The 21,976-nt window shown below is 40.8% G+C and overlaps 1 protein-coding gene across 2 annotated transcripts; it reads left to right on the top strand.

Annotated features, from left to right (window-relative positions):
* Window positions 1-7,536: 7,536 nt before the first annotated feature.
* Window positions 7,537-19,876, top strand: POLR1F (RNA polymerase I subunit F). 2 transcript variants are annotated; one of them, XM_081147294.1, is made up of 4 exons: window positions 7,537-8,564; window positions 12,947-13,088; window positions 16,325-16,533; window positions 17,812-19,876. In XM_081147294.1, the coding sequence occupies exons 1-4, from the start codon at window positions 8,311-8,313 to the stop codon at window positions 18,380-18,382; spliced, it is 1,176 nt and encodes a 391-aa protein (XP_081003420.1). In that variant the 5' UTR covers window positions 7,537-8,310; the 3' UTR covers window positions 18,383-19,876. The 2 variants fall into 2 exon arrangements, with proteins under 2 accessions (XP_081003420.1, XP_081003421.1); XM_081147295.1 differs by lacking the exon at window positions 7,537-8,564 and adding an exon at window positions 8,584-9,266.
* The last annotated feature ends 2,100 nt before the right edge of the window (window positions 19,877-21,976 follow it).

Genomic DNA, 21,976 nt, shown 5'->3' with positions numbered 1-21,976 from the left:
TGCACTTTGAAGACTGAACGTCGCTCTGCTCCTGAGCTACAACACGAGGCGATGCCCTCTGGTGACGCTGGCCCGCAGCAGCGACCTTCACCCCCGGTTGGCCACAGGATTACAGGGGTGAACACCCATACTCTACAGTGCACCGTCTGGCCAGCATTTTCTGGATATTGTGCTTTATGGTTTCTCTCCCCATCATGTCTGCAAAACACCCATCTGTGCCTCCTGCTTCTGGTGAGAAGGAAGGCGATTACAGATGCTCCTTGACTTGTGGTGCCATCGCATCCTGATAATCCAAGTATTCTGAGCACGTTTAAGGAAGGCTAGGCTAAGAGCTCTGACAGCCAGTAGGTTAGGTATATTAAATGCATTTTTCACATGGTATTTTCAGCTTACGATGGGTTTATCCTGATGTAACCCCGAAGTAAGTTGAGGACTCTCTGTATTTAGAGGATTCTGCTAATCTATTGGGTTATCAAATTGGTTGCTACTGGCATTTGAGGTGGACAATAATTCATTGAGCAGACTCTCCTATACATTTCAGGCCATTGAGCACCTCTGGGCCCCACCTTCTAATGCCTGGAGGACACCCCAGTGGTAACAACCAAAAATGTCCTAACAAAATTTTACCTATCTCTTTGATAGAGAATCATTGCCCCTGATTTAAAACCACCGAGGAAAACCTCTGACCATGATCCAGAGCATCCAATGTTAATGCCACCCACGAATGGAGACTTGAACTGCTCAGGGTCCTAAACTCATTGTTCTAAGATTTGCCTACATTATCTGATACAGCAGCCAGTATCCTATCTCATGCAATTATTTACATTTAAATATAAATTAATTAAAACAAAAGCAAATATTCAGTTTCTCAGTTGAACAAGACACCTACCTAGGGCTGAATAGCTACATATGGACACCAGTTCAGTGTGTTTCCATCATCTCAGAAAGTCCTGTTGGACAACGCTGGTCAGAAGCACATAGAGGGGAACTGCTTCCTGACCCTCAGTACGTACACAGGTTCTGCCACAGCCAGCCAATCATCATTATAATACAACGTATGAAAGAGCACTCCATGGAATTTGAAGTTGATGGACCAGTTCAATCCATGAACTGAGCAAAACCAGCAAAAATTTGCAAAAATACAGTGTAGGCCAAAATCCACAGGAAAGCTGAGAAGTTGCTTTAGAGATTTCAAGTCTTAAAGAAAATTCTGTTCATGGCAAGATTTCACTAAATACTAAATATTTTCTGTTTGACAGGGAAAATGAGATGTTGCATAACTCCAATTTTTGAAGAAATTGATTCAGCCTGTTACCATGCGCCAATGAAAAATTCTACATTTCTTGTGCTTGGGAAGGTGAGAAGAACAACACACTGCTCTCTGTTCTTTTCATTGGTTTAGCTCAAAAGGAGCATACTTAGAAACCTTACGTTCAAACCGACTTCAAAGGTTCTTCAAAGATTATTCAGCAAACACGTTTCGCAAAGTTAGAGAGAGCATCTTAAGTACCATTTGGTTAGAACACAGTTTCCAAATAAAGTTTCAGAACTTGGCGTCACTTCAATCTTTTCTTCCTTAAATCATTTTTTCTGGAAACATATGTAATATTTCTTACTCCAAGTATATGACAGCCAAGAAATTCAATTATTCCAAATCCATAAATCACAGGTTGTCAGTTAGTGATAGCAGAGGAAACCAATTCAGAAATTGCTTGGAAATGTAGATGCCTAGTGAAATTATACAGAAGGATTTTTTTTACTCTTCTTGCCCGGAAAATTACTTACTGAATACAAGTCTTATCAGGAATGTATTTCCCAAGCAATATATTGTGAAAAGTCAAACTCCAGATCTAAGATAAAAATTATTTCAATATTTTAACAGTTAAATATTATCTATTTCAACTAATTATAGGCAGATAGCTTTCATTTAATTGAAAATCTTTAAGACCAGGGTTTGTATTCATTTCCTTCACATCAACTACGAACTATTGATTTCAAAGTTTTTTCTTCATTAACACCCAAAGGCTCTGCTTCTTTGCCATACAATATATTGCAAGCCCTACCCCAACAATTCAGAATGTACTGTGTTACTGAAAATTGCCAGAGAGACTCTAGATCTCGGCTGACGCTTCTCAGAAAAAGCTAAAATCTTGTCAAATTTGCGGCAAATCTTTCTTTAACCACAAGGAATCAGGACTCATTACTGCCCCTTGTAATTAATCCGTTAGGATATTGGGCCCCACCTTACTCAGTAAGACAGGGTGCTCCTCAGATGTCACTCCACAACATCCTGAAGGGGGCTGGAAGAAATGCCTCGGGCCCTCCAAGGTCACTGCACAGGGGGGTGGGAGTGGGGGGTGGGGGGTGGGGGTGGGAGAGCTACATTTTCCTTTGTGGGTGACTTTGCCAGCCAACACTATCCCTCACTCTCTTCCTCATTATAAATCAGCCAGGCAAAGAGGTGACATTCAACCTTATCATGACAAGCATACTCTAAAGGCCTGTGCTGTCTAGATGTCCACTGCCCTCATTACAATTCAAAGTCTTTTGAGATCTGAGCTCCTCTGTCTTCTAGGTATAGTAATACTTTTACATCAACCTCTGAGAAAAATGAAATAAAAGAAATGCTCTAAGTTTTTATTATAATGTACACTGTCTATAAGTGTAAACATCCCTTTGTGATGTTAATATCACTTATTTAATATGAAAAAAGGAAAATGTGGGAAGACATCCGTAGTTCACCTAAAAGGTGAAGTCATTTCTGGCTGTTGGCATGTATCTTAAAGCCATTCCACCGAACCATGCAACTTGTATACACTTAGGTCCAAAAAAACAAACCACAGCTCCGTTCCTGTGAACCACCCCTTGGCTTGTTCTGCCTCTTCTGATTTCAGATCCTAGTTTCTGGTTCTGTGGTGCCATCCTGATTTCAGTTTCTGGCCCCTGTCCTTGACCCTGAGACGTTCTCTCTCTAGTTGTCAGGCCTTGACGGCTACCCCCACTCGTTCACTGTATTCCCTCGGGCTGTTCAACAGACTCCTTACACCTGCCTCGGCCAGGGACACCCAGCCTTGGTCACTGAGCATCCAGTGACAGAAGTGGCTTCAACAACGCGAGTCACCTGGCAAACAGGCATGTGCTCAAATTGGAAACAGGGATTCAAAGGAAGGATCTCAGGTAACTAAAGAAAAAACGTGAGCTCCCTATAGCCTGAGAGTCTGCACAGTCCAGGAGATCACTGGAGACTGGCAGGAGCTGTCAGCTAGAAGCCGAGGCAAGACCATTTCACCCTGGGCTTCGTAAGGGAATTGGATCAGACAGCTAGAGAGAAAACTAATTTTGTCGTAACAGCATTCTTCCTTTGTATGTGAGACATGATTACGTCCTGTAGTATCTGTCTCTTTTTATTGAAATGCCTCGTTTGGCCCACTTACCTGCATAAAAGGACATTAAAGGAAGAGTTTTGTTCCAGCAGAGCTCATACTCTCAGTACCACACTAAAGCGGACGTGACACATGACAGCAGGAGTCACAAGAGATGTCAAGGGACAGTGAAGCACGAGGGGACAGGGGTGCTTTCCTTAGTCAGTGGTCCTCCTCACCTAGAAACACTACCCTTTTCAGTGTGACTCTTGGGGTTCCAGATCTTTTTTTCACTGACACATGTGGCTTTCATGTGTAAAGTCCTGCATGCCGCTGCATTCCTTTTTTTAAAGATTTTAAAAATTTTGATTTTTAGAGAGAGACGAAGGGAGGGGGGAGAGAGAGAGAAACATTGATCGGCTGCCTCCTGCATGCTCCCGACCTGGCATCGGGCCTGTAACCCGGACATGTGCCCTTGCCCAAAGTCGAACTGGCCACCCTTTGGTGCACAGGACGACACTCAACCAACGAGCCACATCGGCCAAGCCTGTTGCATTCTTTTATGACTGGGAAAGTCCACTCTTTGCCACTAGATAAAGATAAATTAATTATTGTCATAATTTCCAAAGCACAGGTGTATTAAGAACACCCTGTGTATTCTTATGAGGGAGTCTAGAATACGATCCGTTAATTTGCATTTTGTTTAATGACTTGAGAATGAATTACGTATCAAAATGCTCGTGTCTAAACTTCACCTTCAAACTTTCCAGACCATGTTCTTTGGAATATATTTAATGTCAAGGATCTTCGAATTCACACCCACGCAAACTCTGCAGCCAGCAGGTGGCTTATTAAACTCCAGCTTGAAAATAGTATTCCAAAAATAAAAAAGGAAATGGTGTTCTATTTTTGTGCTGCAGTGAGCTAAAGACAGATGAAAGTAAATGAGAACTTTCATAGGCACCCTTGAGAGCACCATGGTTAATTTTATTAGCCAGATTCCCGGAGTTTGAAAACCTTGAAAGAGGGATGTTGAAATTCCATTGGAGTAAGATCTAATTGGGAAGGAAATAGGGCCTTCCCAGAAATACTGGTTCTAGTTTTCGTGAAAGGACAGCATAAATTACATAAGCATCATACCCTTAGAAAGTGGCCCACCCAATTCTGATACCTCTTTACCCCTTCCCAAGCATCATTAATGCTCCCAGCTAATGTACACGTGCACATACACATACAAACATCCCAAATTGATTTTATTATTTAAGCTAATCCTTTTTAACTGGACTCTCATCCAACAGGGCTATGTAGTTGCTCCTTGATGGATAGATGTCTAGATAGATACTTGCAACTGCAGGCAAAGCTAAAACATTGGGATGGTTTTATCAAAGTCCATGTCTTAAAGTTCAGATTTAAAACATATGTGTATTATGTATATATGCACATGCATATATTTGTAGATAATATTCAGAGCATCTAAACTATGGCCAGGAGATAAAATCCAAGCATAAAGATCACGGTGCTTCAACATTATTATATCTGGTTACTATAAAAGTGAGAAAGACACAAATATACATATACAGAGAGTAGGAATACAATGTTTAACTTATGTTTTTTGCTCTCACAATTGCCCTCATAGCACCTACTCGTATATACAAATAACCCACTTATTAAAACAGTGTAAAAACTGTATTTATACACTGTGGACAAGAAGAAAGGTTGCTTCTAGACTGAAGAAGTTGAATAAACACTGCCATGGAAACTGGTAGTTTACGTGTTCCTTGAGAAATTCTGAATTAATGAAAAGAAATTTCAAATACTGTAGTAAGATAGTTGAGGCAAAGTAGTGTTTAGGATAAAATTACCACACAGGTAAACAATTGTCGTATACCTTCTCTTATTTACAAACAGAATGTGTGGCCTGAGCATTTGCTGTTAATTGAAAATGGATGTTCGTCTTATTTCACTTACAGAAGAACTACAGAAGGGTTTGGCTATGCCTGAGAGAGCAGAACACACACGTGTGCTGATACCAATGAGGATAACACATGATCTGTAGAGAACTGTTTTCCTTCCTGAAGATTGTTCTATAACCCTTGGAAATAATCATATTTTTTCTTAGTTTTACTTGTTTCAGTAGTTAAGTTTCGTTGCAAAATTTACCATAATGTGATCCCTTTCTGTGGAATCCCAAGGGTAAAACAACATGAAATTCCTTGCTCAGCATAAGAAATGTGTGGAAATTAAGTAATGGCATTCCACCTTTCTGAGTCTGCATAAATTGTGCATTATATTATGTTCCTTATTTTGCAAATTTTGCTGAGTTGGAACACTGAACCACATGAAAGACGTAACCAGCTACATTGTTAATTATCACTGTATTTACATCAATTATACCTGAATACAAAGATCAGTTCAGAGCCCCTGTCCTGTAAGGTTCAGATTCAGTAAGTCGGGGTGGGGCCTGAGAATTTCCATTTCTAACCACTTCCCTGGCGGTACAGCTGCTGATGTCCCAGGGGCCTAACTTTGAGGACCACCCAGAAAATGTAACCTTATGTGAGGAGCTGGGCCTTAACTTATAGACAGATGCATTTGAACCATTTCATTTCTGTGTATTTTCAGTAATAGCATATTTAATAAAATGTAATATTTTTTTTTCTTGTAAGCATGGTATGCATCTATAAGCTCAACAAAATAATAAGAAAGTGAGAAGGGTTTTCAGAGTCAAACACTGATCGTAAGTCCTCTTTTGAAGGATTGCAGGTAAAAACAAGCCATCAATAGTTGCCGTGATTTTTGTCACTCCTACAGTGCTTCCAGGAAAGTGGAACTTTACACATTTAAAGCTCACGTTTGCCATCTGCTGACATTTCTGTGAATTACAAGGGGTCTGCATCAACCCAGAGCTGGTGTATGTTGTGTTCAAATATTTTTTTGTTTTGTTTTTTGTTGTTGTTGTTTCTTGATTTCCAAAATCCATTAGGCAAATTTTAAACATGTATTTTCCCCAGAAGCACTGCATTTTACAAATTATTTCAAACAACCAGTTTGTGTTGAACGTATTTTAATTCTTCCTACTGAAAAGTGAAATTGCAAACTTGCACCTCAGTATACCTAGTGTATATATGCGGTGAATTTTATCAATAAAATATTTTAAGAGGCTACTATACTGAAATCTTTGTTTTAAGCTGAGTTAGATGTTTATGTATGTAGACTGCTTATAATAACAGTACACTGAAGAGGAGCTGAAATTAATCATGCTAATAAGAATACCAAAACAAAGCAAAGCAAAACAAAAAATCATTCCCAGAGATGGGGGACGAGGCATTCTGCAGTTTTTATGCATACTCTTTTCCAAAATTTTCCATTTAAGTCCAGGGCTCCACCTTGCTATTTATTTAAGAAGGTCCTATGCTCCTGCTCCCAAGTTCAGCTTTACAGCCTTAATTAGGCTGAATCAAGCGTATTATAACTGAAGTGCGGTTATGGACTCAAAAAGGGATACACTATAGAGCACTTCATATCGGCCAGTCACTGTGCTTAGTATTGCACTGTCATTATTCCTTCAATTCTCACAACTTCCCCGCATCTTCGTATCTCTACACCCCAGATTAGGGAGCTGGAGTTGAAAAACAGCGGGCAAGTCGTCTCAGGCGACTCCGCACCTACCAGCCCTGCCAATGTTGCCAGCAGTCATTCACTGAAGATACATTGGGGTGGTTGTTGTTTCGTGGGTTTTGTTTTTTTTAAGTCCTACCAGGGGTTGCAGGGTGAGGGACTCAGGCCTGGCCCCAGCTCAGTGAGCCTGGGTCTTCTGAAGGAACCCGCAGCCCAGCAGTTAACATACAATTAACATAAAACAAGGACTTGACGGTGGTAATTTACAAAAATGGGGGGCTACCCACTTCTTAGAGGGGAGAGAGGATGGGGGGCAGTAAGCTGGGGAAGAAGGTACAATTGAAGCTAAGATCTGCTGCAGGAGCAGAGCTTTCCCGTAGGAGAGAAGCCCCCGAGTTCTCGGGGGGGGGGGGGCCCGAGGAGGGGGGAGGGGGAGCGCGCCGCGGAGCCGGGTGCGGGCGGGTCGTGCAGAGCGCGGTGGGTGCAGGAAACTGCGGGGGGGGGCACATAGGGGCCCTGTAACGTAAGAGCCGTGAAACTCAGGGAGTTTGTGCTGCGCAGAAGAAAGCGGGGAAGCCTGTGCGGGGCCGTGAACCCGGAAAGTCAGGGGCGTGTCTGTGCTTCAGGGAAACCGGGCCTCCCCGAAGCGCCCCCCTGACCCTCAGGCCGCGCTCCCACCGCGCGCAGCTCCGCAGTTTCGGACGCGCAGGTGGAGAGACGGGTCCGAGGAGCGCGACGCTGTGGCTTTGTCCGCACGGGCCTCGGGGCAGAGTTGGTGTGTGCGGGACCGAGAGAGGCCCCAGCAAGGGATGGCGCCTGGACCGAGCCCGTGCAGAACCAGCGGCACGACGTCCCGAATCAGCCGGTACAGGGCGAGGCGCGGAGGCTGGACCGCAGCGAGGCGGGATCCTTTCCAGGTGGTTTCATTGGCCGCATCGAGGCTGCTTTTCAGGATTGGGTTTCCCACGTAAAATGTATCCCATAAGCTTGTAAAATCGACCAAACCACCTGACTCCTGGAAATGACCAAGGTGTGAACTATTAAGTCTACATACTAAATCCAAGGAGAACGCCAGCGGAAACTCAGGTCCGCCCGCCCGAAGGAGACCAGGTGCGCGGCGGCCCCGCAGCCTGCTCAATGCGGAGCTCCCGCGGCTGTCCCAGCGGGGGGACGGCGGGCGCCTCCTGCTGGTCGGAACTGCGTAATGCAGCGCAAAGGAGGGAAATTCACAAGGGGCGTGGCGGCCGGCGGATGACGTACAACCCGCGCCCGGGAACGGGCGGTTCCGATTGCGTCAGTGGCGCGCGCCGCGGGAAACCTGAGAAGCCGCATGGCGGCGGGTGGCGCGGAGCCGCCGCGGCCGAAAGCGGCCTCCGAGGGGCCGGTGGTGGGAGCCGCGGGCGTCGTGCCTTGCCTGGAGCTGCCGACCTACGCTGCCGCCTGCGCGCTGTTGAGCAGCCGCTACTCCTGCCTGGTGGCCGGGCCGCACCGGAGGCACATCGCGCTGTCGCCCCGCTACCTTAACAGGAAGCGCACCGGGATCCGGGAGCAGCTGGACGCGGGGCTCCTGCGCTATTCCGAGAGGTCTCTGAGCCTTTCCCTTCGCGGGGCGGCCGCCCCTTCTTCGGGGCGCGGGAGGGGTCCGCGGGCGGAGGTGCTGACGGCGCCGCAGGACAGGGGCGCGCCTGCCGCCGCGAGCTTCGCCCCCGCGCGCCCGGGGTCGCGGAAGGCCATTCCTCCCGCGTCAGGAGCCCTGTCGCGGGCAAGGAGGAAACGTGACGGCGGGTGACTTGGGTCGGGGGAGGGTTTGGGGGCGCTCGCCCCGGACGCTGGCCGTAGGCGTGGAGAGCAGACCCGGGCGCCTGGAGACGCCGCGCTGGCCCGGTTCTGTGTGTGGAAGCTGGGAACGCGGTGCTTCCCGGACCCTGCCTCATCCTGTAGGACATGGACGCCGTGGCACAGTTTTTATTTGTAAGCCGCGGAGGGCGGTTTTGTTGTCAGGGCCCCGGGACTTGCCTCGTCTCTCGGACCTGATCGGGGATGAGAGAAATACTATTAGCTTGTGTTTGTTTTGTCTTTAAGAGCAGTCAGTTTAGTTGGTCTTAACTGACCCGCCTATGGCTCTTGAGGGTGAAAAAGAAACCCCAAACCTGGTGCATCTGAATCAGGCATTCAGGAGTAACTGGGAAACAGGGTTGCCGGAGCAGCGGGGCGGGGGCGGGGTAGGTAGATGCGTCGACTGCTCCTCTGGACGGCTGGGCTCCAAGGCAGGGGCTCGACACTAGGGTGAGTGCCCTCTCTAGTGACTGCTTTTGTTACTCTTCAGGAATTTCCTACGTCAGTTTTCTTGGTCAAAGTAGCCAAACCTTTCGCCAGTTTCCCAAGGAATCCTGAACCCTGCACATGTTAAGAATCAAACAGAGTACACAGCTTCTTCCAAGCGCCAGCACACACTTGTGTCTGTTTTGTAAACGAGGGAGTTGGGGTGTAAAAAACAAAGAAGAAACAAAGATCAGTGCCTTAAGGAACTTGAAGCTCTAGTAGGGATATACAGGGTGTCCTCAAAAATGTATATAGACTTTGAATAATTATTAATTCCAGTGGGTTAAGTCTGAAAAGAAAGAAACATCAGTTGAGCTATCAGCTATTAAAGTGTATATACATTTTATTTTTGGCACACCCTGTACATGCAAACCAAATGCAATGAGGTGTTAAAATTTGGCAGAAATCTAAATTATAATAAGAGAAGGAGTTCTGAATTCGATCTTAGGACCTTTGAGAACACTTCCTAGGAGGAGGATTCTTTGAGATGGTAACATTCCAGGCAAAAAGAGTGGCATAAACAATGGGTGTGAAACAGAATGCTTTGACCAGAGCATTGTAGGTATTAAGTAACTGGAGTAAGGTTTACCTCGGGAAAGACGATGGGCACAGTTGGAGAGGAGCGCAGTGGGTCAAAGACCACATGGGGGACAACCCAGAGAGGATGGCCATTTTGCTCTTCTTTCCTGCCTTTGCCAGGTTTTTTTCTTTCTTCTTTTTGTTTAAGCAGGGTTAGCACAGTCCCCTCCAATTCTGAAACTAGGCACACTCTTGAGAAAGTAGTACATATTCCCGATCTCTGGGACATAATCTAATTTGCAGTTTAAGAAACTAAACTGCAAATCTGATTATGATTTGGTAGATGATGGTTGAAGGAGGGTGATACAGTAGACAGGAGACCAGTTCAGAGAGGATGGATGTACTAGGTGGTCATAAAATGTGGATACATCGGCAACTGTTGGATGTATTTTGTAACTTTCTGTAATCCAGGAATGCCCCCACCTGACAGGCCAGGGCAAGCTCACCCAGGTTTCTCCAATAGGAGCCATTCCACCAAAGAGACTAGGAACTGACTGACTGATGATTTCTATAAATGAATTGGACAATGTGGCCAATTCAGTTTATAGAGTAGGTTACACTGAATAGATCTAGACACACCCCCCTCCACACACACACACCTTCCTTTGGGGGTGTGCTAAAGACTCCGGTGTATTCAGTGCAAAGTCAGGCACCACACATTGAACTCTGCATTACTAATGAGGGACAAAACATTGAACCTAGCAGGAATTGTAATATCAATCTACTATATATCCATGTAGTGGTTTGTTTCCAGATGGGGGCCATCCTGTAGAAGCTAGAGGACTTGCTTCTCTTTGTTTAACAAATGAGGAAAAGGGAGGACTTGAGAATGGCTCTTATTAGTGTGTAAGTTATCTCAACAGCATACCCTATTTGACTTCCCACCCTTTTTCCCCAGTAAGTTTTTTATAAAGCCATCCCATATCAGTTTTGAAAAATCTGCTTAGAGAAAGTAGTTTTCTAAAATCATATTGTAACTTCTAAGTTATATCTTTGAGAGGCCATTAAGAAAAAAATCTTACTTCTCTTGTATATGACAGCTCCTGAGTTATTTGAAGGTGGCAAATACGTTCCCTCCCACTAGTTCTATAGAAGCCTTAAATGTGCAATCTAAGCATCCCTTAAACTTGATTTAATTGTTGTCTAACTGTCTAAAGTGAGGCTACCACCCTGACCTGTAACCTACTTAGGATGGAAGCAGAAAAACAAAAGCAAGAGAAGGTGAACACAGTTAAGGTATTTTAATTGCGTATCTGATGACTTAGTAAGTTTCATGCAGTGAGTTTCTTTCTCAAACGGGTGGATTTACACACAGTACAGTAAAATGCATTTCAATGTGGTAATGCTCAAGCATGATTACCTGGGAAGCCTGAAGTAGTTAGCTGCCTCCCACCCTATACCTAGGATCATTGTGAATGTGTCACTTACAGATGTACATTGATGTGCACCGGTTTTGGGTTGACACCTCACAAACACTGTGTCTCCAGTGGTGCAGTGCTTTTCTGAAACAATGGGGGAGTCTTGGTAAAGTTCCACACAAAACAGTCTATCCCCTGAATCCAGCTATATTCCTGGTTTTTTAATACATATTAAAACCATGCAAAAATGACTTTAATGTTTATATATATATATATATATATATATATATATATATATATATATATTTTTTTTTTTTTAAGTTAAATTCTATGCCCAGCTATTAATAAATCATTCTATCTCCTCATTCAAAAGTGATGTAGAGCTAGGGACATTTCTTCATTGTACAGGACTGTTCTGCACATGGCAGAATGTCTCATAGCCCGGCCTTAGCCAGTGATTGTGGCAACCATGATCAGCACCACAAATCCCCACATGCCCCCTAGGGGACTGCAGCATTTTGCCCACTTGAGACTCTAATCATTGATTAGGGGAAACAAAGTCTTAATTTTGTTTTTCTGTGTAACATGGCGGCTACCTTCCCCTCTCCCTTTGCTAACTCTTGTGTTTTCTGTGCCCCTAATTTTGTTTTAGTGATGGTGTAGTTCCTGCTTAGGAAAGCCACATGCAGAAATTAACAAGCCAAAAAGGTGCTTTCTGGAGGAAGTCTCTGAGTTTAAGTTTTTCCTGATTTAGTAGTTATTAAAGTTCCTTCCCAGTGGTTCCTGGCTGTTTTACTTAAATTCATAGGATAAATTCTTTCATTCTATGTGAATTATTCTAGATTATTGAGTTCAACAAAAATGTTCTCTACTCTCAAGGATCTGATGTGGAATCCAAACATATATACAGATAGATTCAATAAAATGAGATTAAGAACCATGAGTCCTATAGGAGTAGAGGACTGATAGGTTTCAGCCTTGTCTGGGGGAGTCCGGCAAGTTTTCTGGAACCAGTAGTGGGTGTGGTGGTGGAAGCCACCAGGTGTGCCTCTCTAGTAGCTACAATTCCTTGAGAACTTGGAAGTGACATTTTGCAACAGTGGTTGCCCCCTAATCCTGTCTCTCAAATGTGTAGGCTAAGATGTCATTTTCCAAAACTGATATAGTTGTATTTCTTAGCATTTCCACTTTCTAGCAACAGTTGCAGTGTAGGATTTTTCTCTATTACGTCATTGGCTTTAATATTCGGGGGCTTCAGCTTTAACCCTAATACTTCTCTTGCTATGTGCCATCTAGTACAGAAATTCGGTAATGCTGGATAATACCAAAATTGCTTTGATTCAGTCATGCTCACAAAAATACACAAGATATTTTTCTTGCCGAGTACTATTTTTTCTCTCTCATTCTAGCATGACCAGAATCCAAGTGAATAGCAAAGAGAAGACGGATCAACTTTTTGCTCATGCACAATTGGACATTACTGGGCACCTATCGTAATCATTTTTAACTTAGCCAAAACATATGGAAACCTTGGGAAACTGGACTATTAACATTATTACAGATTAACCATATGCTATATAGTGTTTTTGGCTTGGGTGGTTTTATTTAGGAGATATACTTTTTGGACTCAGAATATCTATCTAACCAGTATGACAATGGCTAGTTTAAAAAGAATAAAAGATACCATCTTTCTTTTTTTTTAAACAGCCTTTTGGGTGTGCCCATTGCATATGATAACATCAAAGTAGTGGGTGAGCTGGGAGATATTTATGATGACCAAGGACACATTCACCTTAATATTGAAGCCGATTTCGTTATTTTCTGCCCTGAACCAGGGCAGAAGCTTATGGTATGTATATATCTTTTTTTCTACCTTTCTTTGTATAGTTATATAATTATGTAATTTGGAAACTAAAGAGACTGTACACCTTGGGACTGTTATTGTGGGTAACTAAAAATTATTTGAAAAGATAAAAGGAATTAATTTCCATCAGTTCAACCTAGGTAAGTTTTAAAACTTCATCACATCACCCTAAAACTTATGTCCATGTATAGAGTATCTGTCCATCCAATTTATTATTTTCTTCATATAGCACCAGTTATACGTAAATACAGTTTCTTTGTAAAAGATTCAAACCATATAATAGTGTATAGAACAGGAGTTGCAAATTCAAATCATGGGACCAGGCAGGTAATGAAAATGAATCAGGAATGGAGGGCAGTTAGGGTACTCATACTATGCCTTCAGATAAAGGACCTGTGGGGAAGGCCTTTTAGTTTTTTCAAGAGAAGCTGGAAATGCAGAAATTGATGTGAAATCTACTGAAATGTCTCCGTTTATTCTCTTTGCTTGCAGTTCTGTGTGTATATGTCCATATATGTATATACTTTCGTATGTATATGTAAATAGTTCTTTCCTAAAAATTTTTATAGGAATTGTTTAATCTAATGATAATAACTAAGCCTTGATACTGTTAATAAAAATATAGGTTCAATTTCACTATGACAAAATCTACATGGCATTTCTAATTTGTTTTTCAGTATCAATTAAGCAGGAAGAAATAGCATACTGCCAAACTGGAATCCTACAACCAGCCTTCATACTATTAAAGTTGGCACTAGATTTGTACTTAAAAATTCCCAAATTTTACTGTCATCTGTTTTGTGTAAATTATCACAAATGTAAATATGTCCATGGAAATAACATTTTAATTGTAAAGAAAATGTAAAATGAAAAGTTAAATTATCCCTTTTACTCTGTCCTCTACAACAAGATCCAGTCCTTAAATATGCTTGACCAGTTTTCCAATTTTTATTTATTTTTAATAATATAATTTACATACAATAAAATGTACAGGTCATGGTGTGCAAACCAAAGAATTTTGACAAAGGCATATACCATTGTGTGTCCTTTCCTAATTAATCTTTTCTCTGTTAGATACAACCACTGTTGGGATTTCATTGATCATAAATTAGTTTAGCTTGTTCTATAATTCCATAGTAATAGAATTTTTCATTATACACTCTAAAATACCTCTTTGGCTCAACACGGGTTTCATTCATGCTTTTGCGTGTATTGTAGTTTGTTCCTTTTTATTGCTCATGATATTCAATTATATGAATATATCACAGTTTGGTTATCCATCTTCATTGATGGAGATTTGGGAAGTTTTCAGCTTGGAGCTATTAGAATAAAGCTGTTGTGAACATACATTTCCATTTCTCCTAGGTAAAAGACTAGCAGCAGTATTGCTAGGTCGCAGGGTAGAGGTGTGTTTAACTTTAGAAAAACGACTGTTAAATTCCCACTCAGCACTTGCAGTTGCTCTGCATTTTTCCCAACATTGGGTGCTATCCGTCTTAATTTTACTGGTGGACGTATAGTGGTTTCTTATAATAGTTTTAACTAGCATTTCCAGAAGCTTTTAATTTTGGTGAGGTCCAATTCATCATATATACTTTTATGGTTATTGTTTTATGTACCCTATCTAAGAAAGTTGCCTACTCCTAGGTTCTGAAGATATTCTTTAGAAGTTTCTATAATTTTTGTAGTTTTAGTTTTTCCATTTAGGTCTGTGATCAAGCTTTAATTTTTGTATATAGTGTGAGGCAGGCCCTTGAGATCCATTTTCTTGTCCATTAGCTATTCAGTTATTCCAGACCCATATATTGAAAAGACTTTCCCTGGTGAATATTTTTTAATTAGTAGACTTGATTTTTTACAGCAGTTTTAGACATATAGAAAAATGGAACAAATGCACTGTTTCTTCTATTGTTAGTGTGGTACATTTGTTATAGTTGTTGAGCTAATATTGATACATTATTACTAAATAGTCTGTACTTTAGAGTTCACTCTTTGTGTTGTATATTTTTGTGGGTTTTGACACATGTATAATGACATGTATCCCACCGTTACAGTATCCTATAGAATATTCGGTCCCTGACCCAAAACCCTCTGTACTCCACCTATTTATCCATGCCTCCCTTTGAAACCCTGCACTTCTGATCTTTTTGCCATCTCCATAGTTTTGCCTTTGTCAGGATGTCATATAGTTGGAATCATACAATATGTAGCCTTGTCAGATTGGCTTCTTCCACTTACCATTTATGCATTTAAGATTCATCCATATCTTTTCATGGCGTGATAGCTCATTTCTTTTTATATCTGAATAATACTCCATTTTACAGATGTACCACAGTTTGTCCAGACCATGTAGAAGGGGTCATTGTGGACACCAGTCTTCTAATAATGACTGACCAGGAAGTTTTATTCTATCATATGTATAAGGAGTTGCTGACATTAAACAGCATTGTATATATGTTAATGTTATTTATAATTCTATAATTCAAAATATACGATTTTAAAAATATTTTACGTTTTTATTCGTATACCTTATCTATGTTGATTGCTAGGGGAAGGACAGAAAACTAAGTACATTGAAAGTTTTCAGTTCAAGCTTAAAATTCTATAGCACATACTTTTATCTTAGTTTTAAAGCTTTTAGTATTTCTGTGATTTAGTTCAAACAACTGTGCTCAAGATTTACATATAAAGGGGAAGCAGTCTTCTAATAGGACTTCTTACATCATCCTAAACTTAATCATTAAAGAATGCTCTTGAAGCTTTGAAGTTCAGACTGTTTATAGATATACAAAGTGGATCCTAGTGATAAAAAGCATATGCTTCCTGCCTTGAAGCCTTTGCACATGTAGGTCGTATCAAAGAGTAATTTCTGCTTGGTTTCAGTATGGTTATAGAGTATTCTGCTCCCCATGGAATCTCGAAATGGGAGCTAAGGTGGGTTTTGAGGGGTGGAGGGTAGGGTAATTGTTTATCCAGTTACGCAATTGATAATGCGGTTACTTATTTAACCAAGTTTGAGCTTTCTAAAAACTCTACAGTGTTCTAAAACAATGCTTTCGTATAACATGTGTTAAGTTTTGAGATAAACTTTTTCCATATCAAATTATACCATTATTTTGATGTTTTCTCTTTGATGATCAGGTTGAAGCTTATGAAGTTTGATTTCCCTGTTAACTCTTTGGATCTCTTCTTGATGTTATACTCTTCTCTTTTCCTCTCAGGGTACAGTTAATAAAGTGTCTTCCAGCCACATTGGCTGTTTAGTGCACGGGTGTTTCAATGCCTCCATCCCTAAACCTGAGCAGATGCCAACTGATCAGTGGCAGACCCTGGAGATAAACGTGGGTGATGAACTGGAATTTGAAGTATTTCGTTTAGACTCAGATGCTGCTGGAGTATTCTGCATTCGGGGAAAACTAAATATTACTAGGTCAGTTTCTAATCACATTATTGTCATCTTGATACTTGTTTCTATTTAATTCTGAATTTAGAGACCATAAGCCCTCTTTAAAAGAATTAATTTTGCTTATTAGAATATTTATGCTTTCAAACCAGAAAGCCATTGTGAATAGTAATCTTAAGTGCTAAGACAGTATGTTAAATATTCTAAAAGCTCTGTATCTAGCTAACTGGTCTGTATTTTAATAACTCAATTTTGCTGTGTAGTTTCTAGTTTTTCTTAATTTTTTAAATAGTTAACCCCTGAGCTTGAAACTAAAAGTTTAATCATATTGCGTAACTGTTAGCCTGCTTTTATTTTCACATGATTGAAACAGAAATAATTTGATTATTGTCATGATGCCAGGTGGACAACTTGATTTCTGTGTTTCTCTATATTGAAATTCTTGTAAGAAGTGCTCTCATCTTGAATCTTGAGCTTGGCTCCATAGGAGCCAACTTTAATGGGGGCTGGGGAGCTCCTGGAATACTGCTGATGTTCATGTAACAACTTTTCTAGATTCTGGCCTGATAAGTAAGGAGAGTGTGGGTTAAAGCTCCAGAGCAGCTCTCCAAGAGAACTTTCCGTGATGTGCTGTGTTTGTGCAGTTCAGTAGCCTCACGATCGAGCACTGGAAACATGACTAGTGTAACCGAGGAACTGAATTTTTAAGGTTATCTCATTGAAATTACTTAAATTTAAATGGGTACGTGTGGCTGGTGCTGCTCTGCAGGACTCTGCAGTTCTGGAAAGAAGGCTGCTCCGTTGAGCCTTGTTTTTATTTTAGTGAAATGAAATAATTCACAATTGTGAAGGAACATGCTTTAGCACAGGTGAAGAACAGTGAATTATTATTTGAAACAAGAACAGAGAAGGTAGACAGGAAACTCCATTATTTTGATACATAACATAAGTTTATTTTCTCTCTGTTGTATGTCAGTGGTTGGCTAATAAGCTGGGGGTATTGTGATGTTTTGTGTTCAGTGACCAGATTTTTCTGAGCAAAACCAAAATTTAGAAGCCATGTTTTGATGGCCTTTTTGTGTCATTCTTATGCGAGAAAACAGTCTAGGAGAAGTGCTCAGGAGACAGTAATTTTAACCTTTCAAAGGGCTGAGGGAAATAGGAAGGAGTTTGTGAATGTGCACCATAGCCATCTGTCTGACTGCTGTCACTTGGAAAAAGCGCAGCAGGTTAGGATGCTCTTGATCTCTTTTTGTTCTCTTATTTTGGCTGATTGCTGTGTAAATTTTTAAACCCCATTTATAGTTTACAAACCAAGTGCTCTGCAGTTTCTGAAGAAGTAACAGAAACTGGCACCGAAGAGGCTGTTGAGAAACCTCCAAAGAAGAAGAAAAGGAAGAAGAAAGACCCAGAGCTGGATGAAGGAGACGGGGGAGCCCCCGAGCTGGCCCATTCCACAGAGGCTGCCCCAAAGGGGGACACAGGCGCGCAGGTTGCTGGCAACGGGAACGGCCTCTGGGAGGAAGAGCCGAAGGAGGAGAGGAGGAAGAAGAGGAAGAAGAAAGGCCCAGAGCTGGATGAAGGAGACGGGGGAGCCCCCGAGCTGGCCCATTCTGCAGAGGCCGCCCCGGAGGGGGACACAGGCCTGCAGGTTGCTGACAATGGGAACGGCCTCTGGGAGGATGAGCCGAAGGAGAAGAGGAAGAAGAGGAAGCAGCAGCAGGAGGATCAGGACCAGGACCCTGTTTTCCACGGCAGTGACTCCAGTGGTTACCAAAGTGACCATAAAAAGAAAAAAAAGAAAAGAAAGCACAGTGAGGGGGCTGAATCAACCCCACTTTTGGAACACTCTCCTAAAAAGAAGAAAAGAAAATGACCTGCTTCAGTACATTGCAAATACGATTCCACTTTTAAAATACTGAGTTATACACAGTAGATGAAATGTTTGAACGATATGAAATAGTTCTCAAAACAGGAAACTATTGATTAGGAGTGTTTGGTGCTAAAATTGCAAAACTGATAATTTGGGAAATGCCAATATTATTCAAGTGCCATTTTACTGTATACAGAGTGAAAGGTAAGATCTGCTCTCAGTCTCAACTCGCATTCTTCCAGTTCTTACATTCTAAAGAGTTATTTCTACAATGTCAGTACTAGCAAAAGGACTTTATAATGCAGTGTTATATTATTAAAGAATGAATTTGAGCTTGGGTCTTTGGATTATTGCCCTTTTTTAAAATTTCTTGTTGAAAGTATTCCCCCCCCCCCCCATTGACCCCCTCCATCCTGCTCCCCCTCCCCCAGGCCTACTGCAGTATTGTCTGTCCATAGGTTATACATATATGCGTGTAAGCTCTTTGGTTAATTCCCCCCCCCCCCCCCCCGAGATTCATCAGTTTGTTCCATGTTTCCATGTCTCTGGATCTGTTTTGTTCGTCAGTTTATTTTGTTCATTATATTCCACATATAAGTGAGATCATGTGATACTTGTCTTTCTCTGACTGGCTTATTTTGCTTAGCATAATACTCTCCAGGTCCCTCCATGCTGTCTCAAAAGGTAAGAGTTCCTTCTTTTTTATGGCTGTGTAATATTCCATTGTGTAACTGTACCACAGCTTTTCTATCCACTCATCTACTGATGGGCACTTGGGCTATTTCCAGGTCTTGGATATTGTAAATATCACTGCAGTGAACATAGGGGTGCATATATTCTTTCAAATTGGTGAACTGGTGTTTCGGGATTCTTAGAATATATTCTGGAAGTGGGATTGCTGGGTCAAAAAGCAATTCCATTTCTAATTTTTTGATGAAACTTCATACTGTTATCCACAGTGGCTACACCAGTCTGCATCCTCACCAACAGTGAGTGAACTAGGGTTCTTTTAAATTGATAAAACGAAAAACACAATTTCAAGTGGCATTACTTTGCCTCTGATGTGATCTTTTTAACCTTTTCACATTATTTCAATTAGTGCATCAAGTGCTTTGCCTATATATGATGTGGTTTTCGTGTATTTTTTATCCCACACTTGTCAGTGATAACTTAGATGGGAAACTTACAAATGGTCAAAATTGAGTCACTTGCTTCATACATTCACCACTAGGATCATCTTTGGACATTTTTCATCCAAAAAGAAGACATAGTGTGTTACCAAATTCACATGTATCCATTTCTTTAAAAGAGTTCCAAATGCAAAAGTATCTTCCCACCCTCCTAGTCATGATCTATCTCCACAACTCTCTCCCCCCAACAGACCCATGTAACAGTCTACACTGCAGGAATAAGTACTGTCAGTTTCATGTACAGTTTTAGAGTTTTGTTTTTAAATGGACTTTAAAAATATTTTAAAATATAAATGCAATCAAACTACTCATAGTCTTTGGACCTACTTTCTTTCATTTGATATAGATTACTTTCCATATGAATATATAAAGGTATTCTTATTTTTAATGTTGGCAGAATTTCAATGTGTCATTTGTTTCATTTCCTGATGGTGAACATTTAGGTTTATATTTTCCCTCTTATTAAATACACACATTGAGCATACATGTATAGACATCCTTATTTGACTAATAAACAGTTCCAGAAGTGGAATTGTATGAAAGGAACAAATAATTTTACTTTTTGATACAGACTGTCAGATGTCCTCCAGGACATTGTACCAATTTGCAATCCTATCAGCAATGTATGGTTGGAGAGTTGCCAACATGGAGATTACCGATCATTATCATTTTTGACAAACCAATAGGTGAAAATGTTATGCTGTGTAATTTATATTGATTTGGTTTTTAGTGATCTTGAACCACTTGTTTATTGTCTATGCATTTGTTTTCTTGACAGTTTTTGCTCATGTCCTTTGATGATTTTTGTGTGGTAGTTTTCCATTTATTACTCTTTTTTAAGAGTTCTCTCCATATTTAGGATGATAATGGTTTTTTCTATATATGTTCAAACAATTTTTGTAATTTGTCATTTATATTTTAATCATTTGCTGTTCATTTTAATTTTATTTAATCAATGACCTTTTTTGTTTTGAGTTTTAACTCATTGTTTTTCTTATAAAAGCACGTCCATCTCAGAATTATAAGATACTCATATTTTCTTACAGTACTTTTATCATTTTACTTTTTTACATTTAAAATTTTAATCCATCTGGATTGGTATGTAGTTTGATACAGGAGTTTTTTCCCAAGTTGATGTTCATATGTCCCCAAACTATTAATTCAAGCCATATTTTCTCTGTAGATTTAAAGACCTATAGTGGCTTCCACCTGCTATAAACAATCCTGTTTTTCTTCCTATGGGCTTATGTATTCTGTTACAGGACCACACTGTTTATTACTCTAATATGGTAGGCAAAATGCTTAGATGGCTCCTGAGATGTCCCACCCTTATTCTCATAACTGAAGGTGATGGATTTTACCTCCATGATATATTTATTAATTATTTATAATTATTATTATATTTATATGGCACAGTTGATTTTAAGAAAGAGAAAATATCTGGGTGGCTCTAACCTGAACCACATGAGCCCTTATAATATTTTATTTTTTTAAAAGATATATTTTGCAATTTAAAAAATTTTATTTTTCAGTTACAGTTGACATTCAATTTTTATATTAGTCTCAGGTATATAGCATAATGGTTAGGCAGTTATATAATTTACAAAGTGGTTCCCCCCAACCCCCGATAATTCAAGTACCCATCTGGTACCATATGTCAGTATGAAAAAATTACACTCTTAATTCCTCTCCTTGTACCATCTTGCCACTTTAGGGCTAGACTATTAGGGGGTATACAGGACAGTCATGGAGTCGAATGTACTCCTTTAGTCCAGGAGATGCCCTGTATAGAACCCCTGTTCTGTTCCCTTTTGAGTGCAGGCTCAAAAAGAAGAGCACTTCTTAAGTCTGATATTATGTAGTTCATAGGGGAGCTTTACCCTCTCTAGAGCTATACGCCAGTAACATTTTTTGTTTTTGCTCTGTTTTTCCAAGCTACATTGTCTTGACCCACCACACTAACATTTTCTATCTTGACAGGCTCTGTTGTAGCAAACAAGAATTTCAGACAATTTATTGAATTGTCTTCCCATAATCCCAGTTATAATTTAGAATTATTTTTTCCCCAAACAGTAAAGCCATAAGTGGGAGTAAGAGTTGCTATAAAAATTCAGGGGTGCCATAAGAATTCCAGGACAAGAATGCAGCTGGACCTCAAGAAATATTAGAAGTTACTGGAAAATACCAAGGGTTTCTCTTGATCCCTCATAGGCTTTCCCTGCAGACTTGCTGTCCCAACCATATGGACAGTGAGTCCTCAGCTCTCAGTCCCATTGGTCAATTTTCAACAGAAAGAATCTGGCCCAGTTTGGGGATGGTGTCCACTCCTGGTAGTACTAACATAAGCCTGGTACCCAGACTTACAAGAACTTGTAAGCATGAGTCCCCCAAAAAAGGGAATCGTTTT

The sequence above is a fragment of the Miniopterus schreibersii genome, assembly GCF_964146895.1.
Source record: "Miniopterus schreibersii genome assembly, chromosome: 9".
In the NCBI taxonomy this organism is placed as follows: Eukaryota; Metazoa; Chordata; class Mammalia; order Chiroptera; family Miniopteridae; genus Miniopterus; species Miniopterus schreibersii.
This window is presented reverse-complemented; position numbering and strand designations above follow the sequence as displayed.

Coding starts and splice junctions, on each gene's coding strand:
- POLR1F (XM_081147294.1), top strand. CDS start 8,311: ATGGCGGCGGGTGGCGCGGAGCCGCCGCGGCCGAAAGCGGCCTCCGAG. Junction 8,565..12,946: donor CTCCTGCGCTATTCCGAGAG/GTCTCTGAGCCT, acceptor TTTTTTAAACAG/CCTTTTGGGTGTGCCCATTG. Junction 13,089..16,324: donor AACCAGGGCAGAAGCTTATG/GTATGTATATAT, acceptor TTTTCCTCTCAG/GGTACAGTTAATAAAGTGTC.